We start from the raw sequence: 15,456 nt of genomic DNA, 5'->3' as shown, positions 1-15,456 counted from the left end.
GCGGTTGAAAGGGGTTCCATTTTCATACAGATTTGTGATGGTGCAAAGAATGATAGTTTCACCTACTAAAATAAGGCAAATGTTTAAAATAAGTTTTCGGAGCCAAAATACATACGTTCACAGTGTGGCAAGATTTGAGGTTTAGTGGTTATACAAATTGCTTCCAAGTACATCAAGACATCCATATAGAGTGTTGAGTCAATTTTATGATCAAAACCATGTGTGACGTCGTCCGATCGCTCAAAAGCTAGTGCAAAGTGAAACTAGACCACGCATAGTTCCCTTGTTGAGTGTGGACTTATCCCACGCATAGTCTAATTAATTGCTGATTGTGGACTCCACTGAGCCATCATTGAAATGTTTCGATATGATGTGTTTATCGTAAAAACATTATCGTGTCAATTCTATGTTTCAGCTCGGTAGATTTTCACTGTGTACGTGTAAACGGAGTTCCGCGAATCCGCTTATATTTTCCCGCTAATAAACTAATGCTTTCCGCGAATGTGACAGTACCTACCGAGAAAGCAGTGATACCTTTACCACGTCATTCGACCTTGAAACAGAGATGACGAGGTTCAAAACAAAACAGGACACGAAATGTTCACTACTAAATTCTACGTTAGGTTTACTTTAAAACTAGACAACGTGTTAGCCAATGAATGGATCAGACAGTGCTGATCGAATTGGCTTAAGTTTACGTAATTTCTTGACAAATTTTTCTTCAGTGTCGCAAAGTAAAGAAAGCGTACGTTGAAAAAGTGCAAAGGTTATTGATTATATAATCTGTAAAAAGAACTGATGCCATTGATGTTTTCAGCTAAGATTGTTTTACATGTATGAATTGATAGGTGTAACATAACGATTGTGTACCATACAACGGACATCCAGCGATACCGAGAATGTTCCGCCTTCGATACCCTCCGCTCAAACGTAGCTGTGTTGGGAGGGAGGGAGGGAGGGAGAGAGAGAGAGAGAGAGAGAGAGAGAGAGAGAGAGAGAGAGAGAGAGAGAGAGAGAGAGAGAGAGAGAGAGAGAGAGAGAGAGAGAGAGAGAGAGAGAGAGAGAGAGACGGACGGACGGACGGACGGACGGACAGACAGACAGACGGACAGACAAAAGGGGAAGGAAAGAGGGGTGAACAAACAACTAGGCACTGTCTGACCGATAAGGTGACAGAAAGACACTGAAGACTGCAACTCTAGTAGAGGACGACAAAGAGTTATGAGGGCGATGCACCAACGCTGTTATTGATCACACAGGCAATAATAACTCACCTGTCCACATTTAAAGACAAAATTAATTCTCAATATGTCTAATTTGCCCTGGTATTTTGGGTCAAAATTTTGAGTATCTCTTTATGTACATGTCGATAACAATTTGGTGACTGAAACATTGTTAAGCAGAAGTGAGACAAGTCGAAGAATGCTTTAAATAGATAATTAATAATAACTAATTTCATCGTCTCATATCCTGAATGTTATCTTTATTACCGGTCCGATCAGAAGATTTAAACTTATCACGTGTTAAATCAAAACATTTGATTCGTTGAAGTTTAGTCAAAATTTGGGTGTCCTTGACAACCTATGGTGACGTCATCATCTTAATCACTATATATACTCTTCATCGTCGAATAAATGTTCAGTTTGTTCCAACACCGAGCACAAATCTCTGTACTTCCTTAAACGACAAGATGGCGTCTAAAGAAACTGCACCTCCTGCATTTGTAGAGATGCCCCCTCAGACTAGTAATCAGCACCATGTAGTCGTTGTCCAGAGAGTACAACAGCCTTCCCGAAACTGGTCGACCGGACTCTGCGGTTGCTTCAACAACTGTGGACTGTGTCTGTTGGGGTACTTCTGTCCGTGCATCCTAGCTGGGCAAAATGCAAGCTCGGTTGGTGACAGTTGCTTGCTTCACGGCATATGTTTCTTCTTCTGTTGGCCGTGGGTTCATGTTTTCCTGGGCGGTAGTACCAGAGGACAAATACGCGCCAATAATAACATCGTGGGATCAGCGGCTGAGGACTACGTTCTTCATTGGTGTTGTACCTGCTGTGCTTTAATTCAGGAGGCGGCCGAAATTAAAGCCGTAGCAGCACAATCGCAAGGAAATAATATAACAAGAACTTAAGACGTTTTAAAGTTTCTATCTTAGGTAAGTCTTTCAAATCTGTATTCGACTTGTAACTTTTTTCATAGAGGAGGATTTTAGTTTTACAAAGGTAAATCTCGTCTATATTTGAAGTTACGATAATGAATATTGACATTAGACCAATTGTCAATTTTGAAATTATTTAAAATGGCACAAGTTCAGTTTATGATATTTTTCCTTATGTGACAACACATTTTGATGATTTTCGGCTGTAGTATAATGTTAATGCAATGCATACCTTTTATGACACTACAATTTGTGTTCTGACTTTTTAGAACTGTTGATTGCATAGTAAGGATTTCCTGTCCATTTTTTGATACGTATGATAAATTACGTCATCGGATTGTTCATATGTTATATCCTAATATTAGGTTTGAGTTCAGTTAATTGCAAGTGATGGCTAAGTATACATCAGTAAGTAGAATACTGTGAGTACCTTTTAATATGCCGAGAAAAGTACATCCTAAAAACATAAACTCAGCTTGTGCCCCTTTAACCATAGTAATTATTACGTTTGTTTTTTATGCACATTTTTATGTTGGATATTCTATTCTTACCTGAAATTACAAAGATATGGGTTTCCTTTCCGTGACCGATCGTGGCCAACCCATTTCATATTTTGTTTTGATATATTATGCATGATATTGAGATATTTGAAATATTATGAAATAGGTTGGCCGCGAACGGTCATGGACCATTTCTTTGATTCCTTTAATTACCTTAACGATTGATATAATAAAGTAAACTATAACTTTTTGACCAGCAGAAATATCAATGCTAGAAAAAAATTGATTTTTGATGTGGGAATTAAAGAGACAGGGCACAAGGCCATTTAATGTCACACGTTTATTGCCCGGTACTTATCAACATAGACTGCAATTTATTGAGTTACAAACACACACTTGGCATACGTTGTTTCACGTTGATTTTTCAAGGAGGAAACCATGATAAAATTGTTCTGTAAATTAAAAATCCAAAATAAATATCCAATCCTCATTTATATTTGCCAGTAAAGATTTTTGTCTAGCCAAATGATACATTGTAGCAATGTTCGTAAGATTTTTGTTGTGTCAGACGATAAAATGTAGCAATGTTAACAAGATTTTTGTTGAGCCAGACGATAAAATGTAGCAATGTAAGTAAGATTTTTGTTGAGCCAGACGATAAGGTATAGAAATGTTACGTTAGCAAAATTTTTATGAACCAGACAACGATTTGTTTATACTCAACAGGTTCCCAATGTATAACAGTCAAATTGGATAGCAAATGTTGGACTTTTATCACGCTTGCTCAGATTTGCTAGGGTACAATTAATTTGGTCCCGTTTCTCCTTTCTGTGCCATCAGGATTACAAAAATATCTTCCTCCGAGTCGTCATGGGTTGCTGTGATAGAACCAAGGCATCGACCAACCCATGTGTTGTACATGATAAATCCGTAAGCCTTGCATTCATCGGATGTTTGGGGAAGGATGTCTCGTGTACGTCTCCATATTGTTTGGCCATGGAAGCTCCAAATAATTTAGTCAAACTGTACGAGAAGCACGAAAGCCGTCAGGGGACTTCCAACTTCCAACTTCCAACTTCAGACTTCCAACTTCCAACTATATGCACGTGTGTATATTTTGCTGTATACCAAATGGGCCAGGATGGTATGTTTTACTGTATACCAAATAAGCCAAGATGGTATGTTTTACTTTATACCACATGGGCCAGGATGATATCTTTTACTTTATACCACATGGGCCAGGATAGTAAGTCGGAAGTCCCCTGTGCATGGAAAAAAGCATCGCCCTCATTATCTATCATATGTGAAATAATAATAAGAAATTATGAATCATAATTATTTGAACAATAATTTTGTACAGGAACTGACATTTGAATGAACTGCGTAACAAATACACGTAATCACTACGTCATGTCCGTTCTGCGCATGTGTTGTGTCTCAGAGAACTGGAACGTCTACAATTCCTGATCTTCGAATAATATATCAATGTTATTGGATAGATTATCTATTTTTCCTATAATATCTATAGTTCTAGTTTTTAGATGATATTTTTATTATAAAAAAATATTTGGACTTATATAACGTATTTGACCATCAAAAACCAAGTCCTCAGTTGAATGTAATTTAATAAGTTGCAACAAATAAGAAAATTATTATTATACATATAGGGAGTGGTATTTAATAAAATAACTAAGCCTGAGAGAGAGAGAGAGAGAGAGAGAGAGAGAGAGAGAGAGAGAGAGAGAGAGAGAGAGAGAGAGAGAGAGAGAGAGAGACAGAGACAGAGAGAGACAGAGAGAGAGAGAGAGAGACAGAGACAGAGAGACAGAGACAGAGACAGAAAGAGACAGGCTAGACAGACAGACAGACAGACAGAGACAGACAGACAGAGACAGACATACATACATACACACAGACAGACAGACAGACAGAGGGACAGAGACAGAGACAAAGAGACAGAGAGAGACAGAGACAGACGGAGACAGACAGAGACAGACAGAGACAGAGACACATGTACAGGGATTGTCTCTATCATATTTTACCATACATGTATGTATGTATGTATGTATGTATGTATGTATGTATGTATGTATGTATGTATGTATGTGTGTATGTATGTATGTATGTATGTATGTATGTATGTATGTATGTATGTATGTCTGTCTGTCTGTCTGTCTGTCTGTCTGTCTGTCTGTCTGTCTCCATTTTTGTTATCCCGACCTACATCATCAAATCACCACTGTCCAACTTTCAGCAACGTCGCATTAATGTTTACCTAAACGTTAAAAGTTACATTGCAATAAATGAAAACAACTAACAAACCAACAAACAAACAAACAAACAAACAAACAAACAAACAAACAAAACATAGAGCGGTGTTCAGAGCATTGTTTAATTCATCTCCGGCAATTAAACAGAGAAATGCAATAATAGTTACAGAAAATATTGTAATGATTTCAGAATTTCATATATCAGTCTGTTAGATTTGACAAAAATAGTAGTGCAATGCAATGCATGGCCTGTAAGTTACGCCGTGACGGGCGCCCTCACACATCCGTTAACCCTTGCACGTCGGATTGAGCAGGTAGGTGAGTGCGGCGCAACACGCCGTTAATACAGTCTACGGAATACATACATTTGGCAGAATAAATATACCTAGAATATTTGCAGTGAGAGAATAATTCGAATATTTGGCAATGCATGTTGAAGCAGTGGTGGTTATGTCGATGAAATTCAATTATTAGGTTTTGGTGGGACCCACGGCTTGTATGGTTTCATTGGTTTGCCTGAATATGATGCATCTGGCTTGGTTTGCAGTTTTCCTGCCTTCAACGCTGTCGAGACGACGTCTACATCGCTGGCATCGTGATTTGACTTAATAGAACCAAGGCATCGACCGACTTCATTGTTAAATAAATCCATCAGTCTCGAACTCACTGCGCGTGCGTAGGATCTCTGATGTGCATCTCCGAACTGTTTGGCGATCAAAGGCCCATATACTTTAGTCAAACGATACGAGTACAGTGCGTGAAAGAAGGCAACCCCTTCTCCCTTCATGAAATCTGAAACAATGATTAATTTCAAAATTTAATATCTCTGAAACACTGCTAAATAATCACAGCGCCCCCATAGGCAGCGAATGTGTAACTATAAATTTTAGTATCTCTCCTCCCTTATTTTGTATTTCTGTTGAATATCTGCATTTTTCTCATATTCTGCTTCAGTTCCTAACCAATTTACCTTTCCCATATTCCTCCTTCTCCCAATTTGTATTTTTCCCATCATCATATTTCTTTCTACATCTCTAACCGCGACTCCCAACCCTTCTGAGACAGTTTGTTTATCTTAAGTTGTCTGGCCATAGCACTCAATAAGTCACCGCAAGTGGGCGCCCCGCATGAGGAAATGTGAGGACACAAATCATAATTTATGGCAGTTGTTAACAAAATGCAACAAAAAGCAATTTCTCGACTTTGTAAAAAAAGTATGCCATCGGAAAAAAAGTTATAAGATTGCTTTTATTTGTTGAGAATGCCGCCAAGTTTTCCTTTGAAACACTGGAAAGTGATAATTTTTTTCAAAGCGTATGCAATGTAATCACTTCTTGTCTCAAATCTGAACAGCACTCCTAGCGGCCAAACTACATAATCTTTTGTTTTTCTGATAACTGGTATAGGGAGTATTTATAATGGAGTAGAACCAATGGACAAAAGTTTGCATATCTTTATTTTTACTAGTTTGTTGAACGCATTCACATCGTGCAATTGATTGGTTCATCACCAGTCACGTGGTCTCTGAAAACATTTACTGTAAAATCTCTACTTACTTTTTGGGTAGCGCTTATACGCATCTTTTCTGCTTTTCAGTTGAATAGCTGAGACTTTGGCAATCTTTACTTTTTCAATCCGATACAAGTCATTCATACTATTACCCTTCGTAGAGAAGTCGAGTTCCTTGTAAGCCTCTTTTTCGGATAAACTTGAAGGCAATGCTTTGTCTCCTGAAGACAATGAGATATTACAACTGAAGTTATTTGCGTTGATCGACCTATTTTCCGGTATTTCAGTATGATAAAGAAGTCAAACAAACACACAAACAAACAAACAAACAAACAAACAAACGAACAAACAAACAAACCAAGAAACTGGCAAACAATCAAATAAATAAACAAAGAGACAAACAACTAAACAGAGAGACAGACAATAGACAGACAGACAGACAGACAGACAGACAGACAGACAGACAGACAGACAGACAGACAGACAGACGGCCAAACAAACAAGAAGACAATCAAACTACCAAAGAAACAAGCAATCCTGTTCGTTACCACCACCACTACTACCCCCACCGTCTCTACCCCCACAACCCACCACCCCCACCACCACCACCACCACCACCACCACCACCACCATCACCACAACCCCCCACCACCACCACCACCACCACCACCACCACCACCACCACCACCACCACCACCACCACCACCACCACCCTATCATCAACCTTCATCAACCCATGTAGCATCACCAACAATCGTGACATCATATTAAATTAGTGTACTGCAACAATTAATATTACATAAATGAAAGTTAAAAACACAAATGAAGTATAGATTTTCTATCATTCTTACTAAAAACCCATCACTATTTCACAAGCATAAGTGTCACAGTATTCTGAATAAATACAGTAACCATGGTAACAACAATCAAAGATCAATACTCACCACAGTCTCCTCCATCAAGTGATCTGATTTGTATACTGAACTCGGCGTTATCTTCGTAAGCACCTACGTCATCATCTACGTCATCATAAACGATTACACCTTCATCAACGTCATCACCAACGATTACACCTTCATCAACGTCATCACCAACGATTTCATCACCATCTACTTCATCAGTAGCAATTTGCTCTGCAAAATCCACGCTATCATCTGATTCCTCGTACTCAAGCTAGAAGTGAAAAACGCTGGTACGCTATAAAACGATTACAAACACTGTTTACTCACTGCATGCTACACCAAATTATTTTCTATGTCGTAAATCTAAATAATGAAGTATTTAGTACAACCTGGAGAGTGAATGAAATACAGAAGAATTGTACGTTACGTTTATTTGTCTCTTTCTATTAATTTGTTCATGTATTTAGTATCTATCCATCCATCCCTCCATCCATCCATCCATCCATCCATCCACCCACCCACCTAACTACCTACCTACCTACTCTGTACGGCATTAGTCAGGCAACCCAAACAGGTGACTAATATCTACAGACGTGGATCCCCACAATGTTGACATGGCAACCACTAAATTACTACTGACATATTGTATGCTGACGTCATATTGTGACGTCATATTTCAACGTCAGCTTTGTACGCGTCCCCACGTTCATACAGTCTCACTTTTTTCAAGCGAATAAACATTTATATTATATAAAATATTATTCTATTGTTTGTTTTTTCGTTTCATATGATGAAGAATTGAATTATATTGTATTAATGGAAACACTCCCGAATCATAACTTTTAGTGGCAAGATCTCTAGCAAAACAGCTAGGAAAATCAAACGAATGACATCAAGTTTGGGTGAACGCACAAATTGCCATTGACACCAGAATTGTAGAAACAATGATAATCAATAGAATTGTCATAATTATATTTTTACACTTAGATCACAGAAATATTCCTCATCAAAACCGAAACATTTCATACATTAATATTATTTTTGTCTACGCTGCGTTCTTTAACAGACTCCAATACAAAAACTACACATTCTAAACTTCTATGGTAAGAACATAACAACCAAAGAATATCTATTTAAAATCTTAGAATTTGACGTTTAGGATACTTCTGAAATATGTACATCTAACGCTGTATAACGAGTAAGCAATCATACATTTTGTTGCACATAGTTGTTTGGTTGTTGTCGTTTTTTGGTTGAGTGTTTGTCAGTTGTATTGTTCAATGAATGTATTTCCATAACTATTCAACCATATGGAAACTTCTGAAGCAATATGTAAGATGTGAAAAGGGGAGTAAGCCGAACAGACAAAGGAATATATCTATGTGAACAGATACAGACAGACAGACAGGCGGTAACAGACATACAGCCAGACATATAGACAGGTGGTAACAGACAGGTAGATGGGGGAGGGGTAACTGCCATTGATCAACGACAATATGGAGAGGACGGTGAGAAATGCCATCGGGGTGAGAAACGATATACTTTACATAAATATTAAAAGAGCGTTTTCCTTGAGATGTTTAAGGATGAAATCCAAGCTTACCTCCACTGTCAATAGTATTTGTTACGACAATTGTCTTTCATTTTAGGCAGGTTTCCAAAACCATAATAAAACTAATATAAACACAAATTCATCACCATGTTAGAACATACCAGACGTTAGACTTTGGGAGAGAGCAATAGACTACTGTAGAGGTCTGCGCGGAGCCTCCCTGTGTGTTAACCCATGTACTAGTTGTCCCTCCCAAGGGAGACAGACCGACAGACAGAAAGATATACAGATATGCAGGCAGACATTGGACAGACGGATAAATAAGAACAAGAGACAGTGCTGCAGTGCGTAAGTAGAGTATTAACGTGAGTGAGTGAGTTAGGAGGCACACAGTCAGACATATGATCAGAGACATACCTGTTCTCTTAGTGTATTTTCTATTTCTGGAAGAATGTCTTCATACTTCTCCAAGAGTACCATGAAGTCGTCTTGGAATGAAGTTAGATCTTTATCTTCTTCTGTAGACTCTCCAGTGACCAGCACGCTGCAGAAACACAGAACAGCTACAAGTTGAAAGACCATCCTGAATAAAGTGTATTCACTTTTCCCAAAATGACCACTCCTAGACGTAAGGGCATGTATGGTACAAAATGGTACAGGACCCCTTATATGTAGTAGTGAGATATTTCGTAGTGACACGACTTGAAATTTCATTGGTGCACAGTTCACCAATTAGCTATATATACAATTTATAATAAGTGTTAGGAATGATTAGTCATTCAACAATATATCGTTAATTTATTCATTTATTCATCATCCTAGTATTTTGGTGTGTTTTGTTAATTCATGCGAAGAAAGGTAAATTTTACACCGTGATAAATCAACGCCATAGTGTTAACGTTCATAGTGTATGAATCCGAAGTTTTTGCATCTGATTCGTATATTATAATCCAAACACATAAACAGTGGCATGAAATATACATGGACTAAACTTATATGGAATATGGGAATTATATGGGAATTCTATATAATACGATAGATAGATAGATAGATAGATAGATAGATAGATAGATAGATAGATATTTAGATATTGATGTCTACATTCATACACACATACATGTACATACATACATACATACATACATACATACATACACACACATACATACATACATACATACATACATACACACATGCATACATACATACATACATACATACACACATACACACATACATACATACATACATACATACATACATACATACATACGCACGCACGCACGCACGCACACACACACACATACATACATACATACATACATACTTGCATGCATACATACATACATACATACATACATACATACACACACACACACACATACATACATACATACATACATACATACATACATACATACATACATACATACATACATGGTGGTGGTGGCTACACATCGTAAACAATTTACTAATGAAAATCACAAACGTTTTGAATCATTTACATTATCAATGACTATTTATTAAGTATAGAAACCGAAAACAGGAATAAAATAAAACAAAAATATTACAGACACGATTAAAGAATTCTGAGTAGCTTGATCACTTCTGAAATAAATATGTAAACAGATATAAAAAAAATACATCAGCCATTTGCTGACTTGCCAATAAATTGTAAACTGTGACATATAGTTATAGGGTCTGAGGACCTTGTTTAAGTAAGTCAACAACATAAACCCAAAGAATAAAAGGATACTAAAAATGCCACTGGGGCGTTTAAAAAATATATTCTCAACAGGGTGTAGCATTATTTTCATAGCTTAAGAAATGCTACTTTTGGTATTATTGTTTATATTTCGATTTTCATATTCCCATGACAGTGATACATTAAAGTGGGCATATAGATGAAGATTTATAAATTAGGGATTTCATTCTTTCAACTGGGAAGTGACTATGCCATTTGAAAATACAGTAATATTAAAAATTCGAGTTACAAATTTTGATTACTTCGTCCAGTTTGGCTTGCAGCAATTTTCTAATACACTTAGTATACCTCAGGCTCATACATACCAGTACTACTCTCGCACACTTTACTTGTCCCATAACATACATATTTAGTCACACATATTCATTTACGAAACTTCACATCTTTGTCACTATATCTATACGACACACGAACTTATCATAATGGTCAAATATCATGGCATGTGTGGCAGTAAAGATACACACATATATATGTACCTATTGAATGATACAGCAGTTGTTGGATCTCGTTTGGCTCGGTACCCTTTCCCAATAACCAGAACCCTTCTGATCGGTTTGCTGATGGGATATACCTATCCTGCCCGGCTCAACTACCTTGATCAGACCGGTTCTACACTCAGACATCACTACTTTACAAGGCTCATCATCTGTCACACAAATACGTAAAAGCTGATTCACTCCATCGTGGTCATTATCAATACGACATATGAACTTACCACGAGGGTCGAATTCCATTGCATTATTCTTCAAATAGTTACACACACATACACATTACCAGCTTTGTCTATTGTTATACCCGATGTCCACATACAGCTCATTTTCGTTTTCCTGTCTCTGTTCTGATCAGAAACAAATCCAAACAGAAACTCGCCATTTTCACTGTATATACATTGACATGATCATTCCACGTATTTGACACGATGACATTACCCGTGTTGTCATCTATACATATATAATAGGGGGTTTTGAGTTGGCCTATTTATACTGTACATATGCACACAATCAGATCCATAATCAACAACATACACTCTTCCATTATTTGCATTAACTGCAATGTCAATGGGGTCTGTGATATGTCTTTCCAACCAAACAATCTAATTAGTTTACAATTCTCATTACTTACAAACACCTGCTTACTATGTCCGTCAGTAACAAAGATATCATTTTCTCTGGTAAACGCGGAGAATCTCCACCTGATTGGTGCTCGGCTGTTTACCTTCAATAGTCGTAGTTCGCAATCTATCATTCCCACAGTCACATACTAACACATTACCTTCAGGGGTGATTACCTCGATAGTTCCTCTTATAGTATAAGTGGAACGATGTAGGATTCACAAAAGCTGTGTAGACACGGTAGAAGTTTCGCATTTTTGTATCGGTCCATACAAATTGAACAGAGGAGGAAATTGTCGTCGATTTCAGCCAGAAACTCTGACACTGCGTCAGCCATATTTGTTGTACTGTATGTTCGCTTGTAAAATGTTCTCAGTCCTTTTGTCAGGTGTCTTGGTGGTAACATTTGAGCACCCTGCTGGTCAGAGAGTCATTAATATGTCAATCGTCAAGGGGGCTTATTTCAGGTCAATTCAGGACATCTGAATGTATTAACAACAGCTGATCGTTGATCTTAATTATTTAACCAGCATTTTACCACTGTGTATTTAAGATAAGTCGCAGCTTTAATTTCACAAAAGCTGTGTAGACACGGTAGAAGTTTCGCATTTTTGTATCGGTCCACACAAATTGAAGAGAGGAGGAAACAGTTACTGAACAACAAACCACTGACAAGTATCTGCGAACAAACATGTCTGACGCAGCGTACAGAGTTTCTGACTTCTGGCCAATATTTCAAAGTAGAACATTCTGTAACATCTACTTTATGGGTTCGGATAACTACTGTTACTGTACTGTGAAATATCCATACATTGTTCCAACAAAAACATGTTTCATCGTCCTTGGTAACAAGTAGAGCTCTAACGAATTCAGACATTACGTCAACAATGATACTTTGACATTGTTGCTTGGGTGGTAGAAATATGAAAAAGTAAAACGCCATATCTTAGTAACCAAGGCTCTCCATGTATAACCGATCATCTAGTTCTCCAGCATATTGTTGCCGATTTGTTCCAAGATAAGTTTTAGCGCATTAGGAATGTTTTTTTGTGTGTTCCGGATACCCTCTATGAATTATCGTTTGTGCATGTCTAGAAACTAAAATTTGAAATATAGGCCCACTTTGACATATTATTTACGGAATTCTGTATAATGTACTTATCATTTCAGGCAAGATATTCCGTTTTACGTCAAAAAAGCATGGAATGTTGATCTTGACGACAATGAGCAAAATCCATAAAATCCATACATAGTAGTGCTTCTAGGACTAACGGATATTATTAAGTAGATATATGAACAGAATAATATTTAGTGATGTAATAATAACGCATTCCGTGCGTGGGCTAGCGCTGATGACACACACACACACACACACACACACACACACACACACACACACACACATTCACTCACTCACTCACTCACTCACTCACTCCTTGCAATGAACATTTTCAATCATCCCAGATCTCTATCAACTACTCAACAGAGGATAGAAGATATTGATAGATATTGATATCTTCAACGTACCGTTTTGTGTAATGCAGCCAATAAAAATGACCCCTGACCATGTTTACGATTGAAAAAAAACCGTATGAATCACTTATTAGTAGGTTTCGTGACTGTTAGAGTCAACAAATATCAGTTTTATAGTACATCATACAGTTATGTTTGGCCTGTCCAATAAAGCTATTAATATAAATTACTGTCAGGACTCGCTGATAATACTGAAATGCCGTCAATTTTTAGTAACTTGGCGCGCTATCTTTCCGACAAATTATGTACATTACACTTAAATAATTTGTTTATATATAGGGAAGTGGTCAATAAATCATTTAGCACACAACACCGACCGACACTACTACACTCACAAATGAAATTGTTTCACGTCAACTGCATGCATTTCTTTAGGTTATCTGTACAGCTAGCCTTGTATTTGTCGAAGAAATAAAAAAACAAACTAAAAAGAATTTAGAAAGATAGGCAGGGAAAAACCCCGAAAAGACAGCTATTTTGGTTAACTACTAGGTAACGCACGAAGGCTCTTTCAGAACAATGTGCAATCATACTTCTTCCCTGTCTGTCTGTCTGTCTGTCTGTCTGTCTGTCTGTCTGTCTGTCTGTCTGTCTGTCTGTCTGTCTGTCTGTCTTTGTGTATGGTCTGTCTGTCTGTCTGTCTGTCTGTCTGTCTGTCTGTCTGTCTGTCTGTCTTTGTGTATGGTCTGTCTTTGTGTATGGTCTGTCTGTCTGTCTGTCTATCTGTCTGTCTGTCTTTGTGTATGGTCTGTCTGTTTGTCTGTCTGTTTGTCTGTCTGTCTGTCTGTCTGTCTGTCTGTCTGTCTGTCTGTCTGTCTGTCTGTCTGTCTGTCTGTTCCTCTACATTAGTCGACATTCTAATCAAGCTTCCCATGTGAAACTATAGTCAAAGATCCAAGAGGTTTTCGTACTCACGGTACTACTAATACATCTAGTGTACAATAAGTATTACATGGACTAGAAAGAAGGTGGCGTATGTGTCATCGCCATCAAGTTGTCAATATTGTTGCCGAAAAGAGGACAATTACCAGATCATTTCTCCTGTAAGTTTCTACACATACCACAGACAACAAGAAGTGCGCTCACACTAGACTTAACGGGTGGTGCAAGCTTAACAACTAGAACTTTTTTGAACTGTTTTGTTAGATAAAATGACGTAATCATAATATTGTACACTCTGAACAACTATTGAATCACTTGTGTAAACATATTTGTGTAGCAGTACAGGTAAAATCGTAAATTAATCCCATCAAATTGATTTTTAAGTCCGCACCCTAAACTCGGCCTCAACGCGATAAAAGATCGACCACATATATTAATCGTTGGTACCAAAACAATTTTCAGTGATTACAACATGTATATTATAGGTTGTCTGATCCTAAAATAATCTTCCAGTTAAATCTATCATACCGCGCACGAGCCAGGTTCAACACAAAATATGGAATATATACTCTGGTTGTTCTACGTCACGACAACGCGTGTCTACGTCATTGCTTCTGCTGATGTTCGAAACATGAGTCAGAATTGCCATTACTTTCCACGATTTTCAAAAAAATATTACTGGCGATGGTACAATTATAATATTCTCCAATATTTTTCTTCATTCAGTCGAAAAATACTTGTGACCTAAGGGTTGTCACTACTCGCCCCATAGGTCACTCGTAGTTTCCCTGGCTGAACTAAGTAAGACTAATATCGAAGTGTAGCCTGAAGCTACGAGTTTTAACATTTGTATTCTATATCATGTTCATTTTCTAGGCAAAATGTCTTGCATGTACTTTGACTCGTTGCAATGTACTCAACGGCAGACATTTATCAGCTAAACTATTGTAAAATCAGATGTTTACAATGCAGTTCGTGAGGTCGATGTTTGTGTGTCCGGTGACTTTTCAAGTCATAAATACAGCCAGGGTAATATTTCATATGCAAGTTGATTACAAACGATTACTAAAACCACACATTTTTAATGTTGCTATGTGATGGCGTTATGTGATTATTAATTATAGCAACATTAATAATGACAGTTATACATTAATAACTCGCCTGCCAGCAATATGTGACAAGGTGTGGCGTTTATGCGAGAATATCCCCTACATTCTAGTCCCAACCCTCACCCAAAGTCTATGACTCTGTCTGTCTGTCTGTCTGTCTGTCT

The 15,456-nt window shown here is 37.6% G+C and overlaps 2 protein-coding genes across 2 annotated transcripts; one reads left to right on the top strand and one right to left on the bottom strand.

The window, feature by feature from the left end:
- Window positions 1–1,690: 1,690 nt before the first annotated feature.
- LOC144451264 (cornifelin homolog) lies at window positions 1,691–2,131 on the top strand. The gene has a single exon (XM_078142067.1). It carries the CDS (start codon window positions 1,691–1,693, stop codon window positions 2,129–2,131), a length of 441 nt encoding a protein of 146 aa, XP_077998193.1.
- A 2,947-nt stretch (window positions 2,132–5,078) lies between these two features.
- Window positions 5,079–9,473, bottom strand: LOC144451263 (uncharacterized). Its single transcript, XM_078142065.1, has 4 exons — window positions 9,309–9,473; window positions 7,382–7,610; window positions 6,485–6,658; window positions 5,079–5,720 (listed from the first exon to the last, which is right to left on the bottom strand). Exons 1-4 carry the CDS (start codon window positions 9,471–9,473, stop codon window positions 5,392–5,394), a joined length of 897 nt encoding a protein of 298 aa, XP_077998191.1. The 3' UTR covers window positions 5,079–5,391.
- Window positions 9,474–15,456: the final 5,983 nt, after the last annotated feature.

Source organism: Glandiceps talaboti, chromosome 21 (assembly GCF_964340395.1).
Source record: "Glandiceps talaboti chromosome 21, keGlaTala1.1, whole genome shotgun sequence".
NCBI classification, from domain to species: domain Eukaryota; kingdom Metazoa; phylum Hemichordata; class Enteropneusta; family Spengelidae; genus Glandiceps; species Glandiceps talaboti.
Note: the sequence above shows the minus strand (reverse complement) of the source record. Positions and strands in the feature narration are given on the sequence as shown.

Coding starts and splice junctions, on each gene's coding strand:
- LOC144451264 (XM_078142067.1), top strand. CDS start 1,691: ATGGCGTCTAAAGAAACTGCACCTCCTGCATTTGTAGAGATGCCCCCT.
- LOC144451263 (XM_078142065.1), bottom strand. CDS start 9,473: ATGGTCTTTCAACTTGTAGCTGTTCTGTGTTTCTGCAGCGTGCTGGTC. Junction 7,611..9,308: donor AAAATACACTAAGAGAACAG/GTATGTCTCTGA, acceptor TTTCACTTCTAG/CTTGAGTACGAGGAATCAGA. Junction 5,721..6,484: donor GTATAAGCGCTACCCAAAAA/GTAAGTAGAGAT, acceptor TCATTGTTTCAG/ATTTCATGAAGGGAGAAGGG.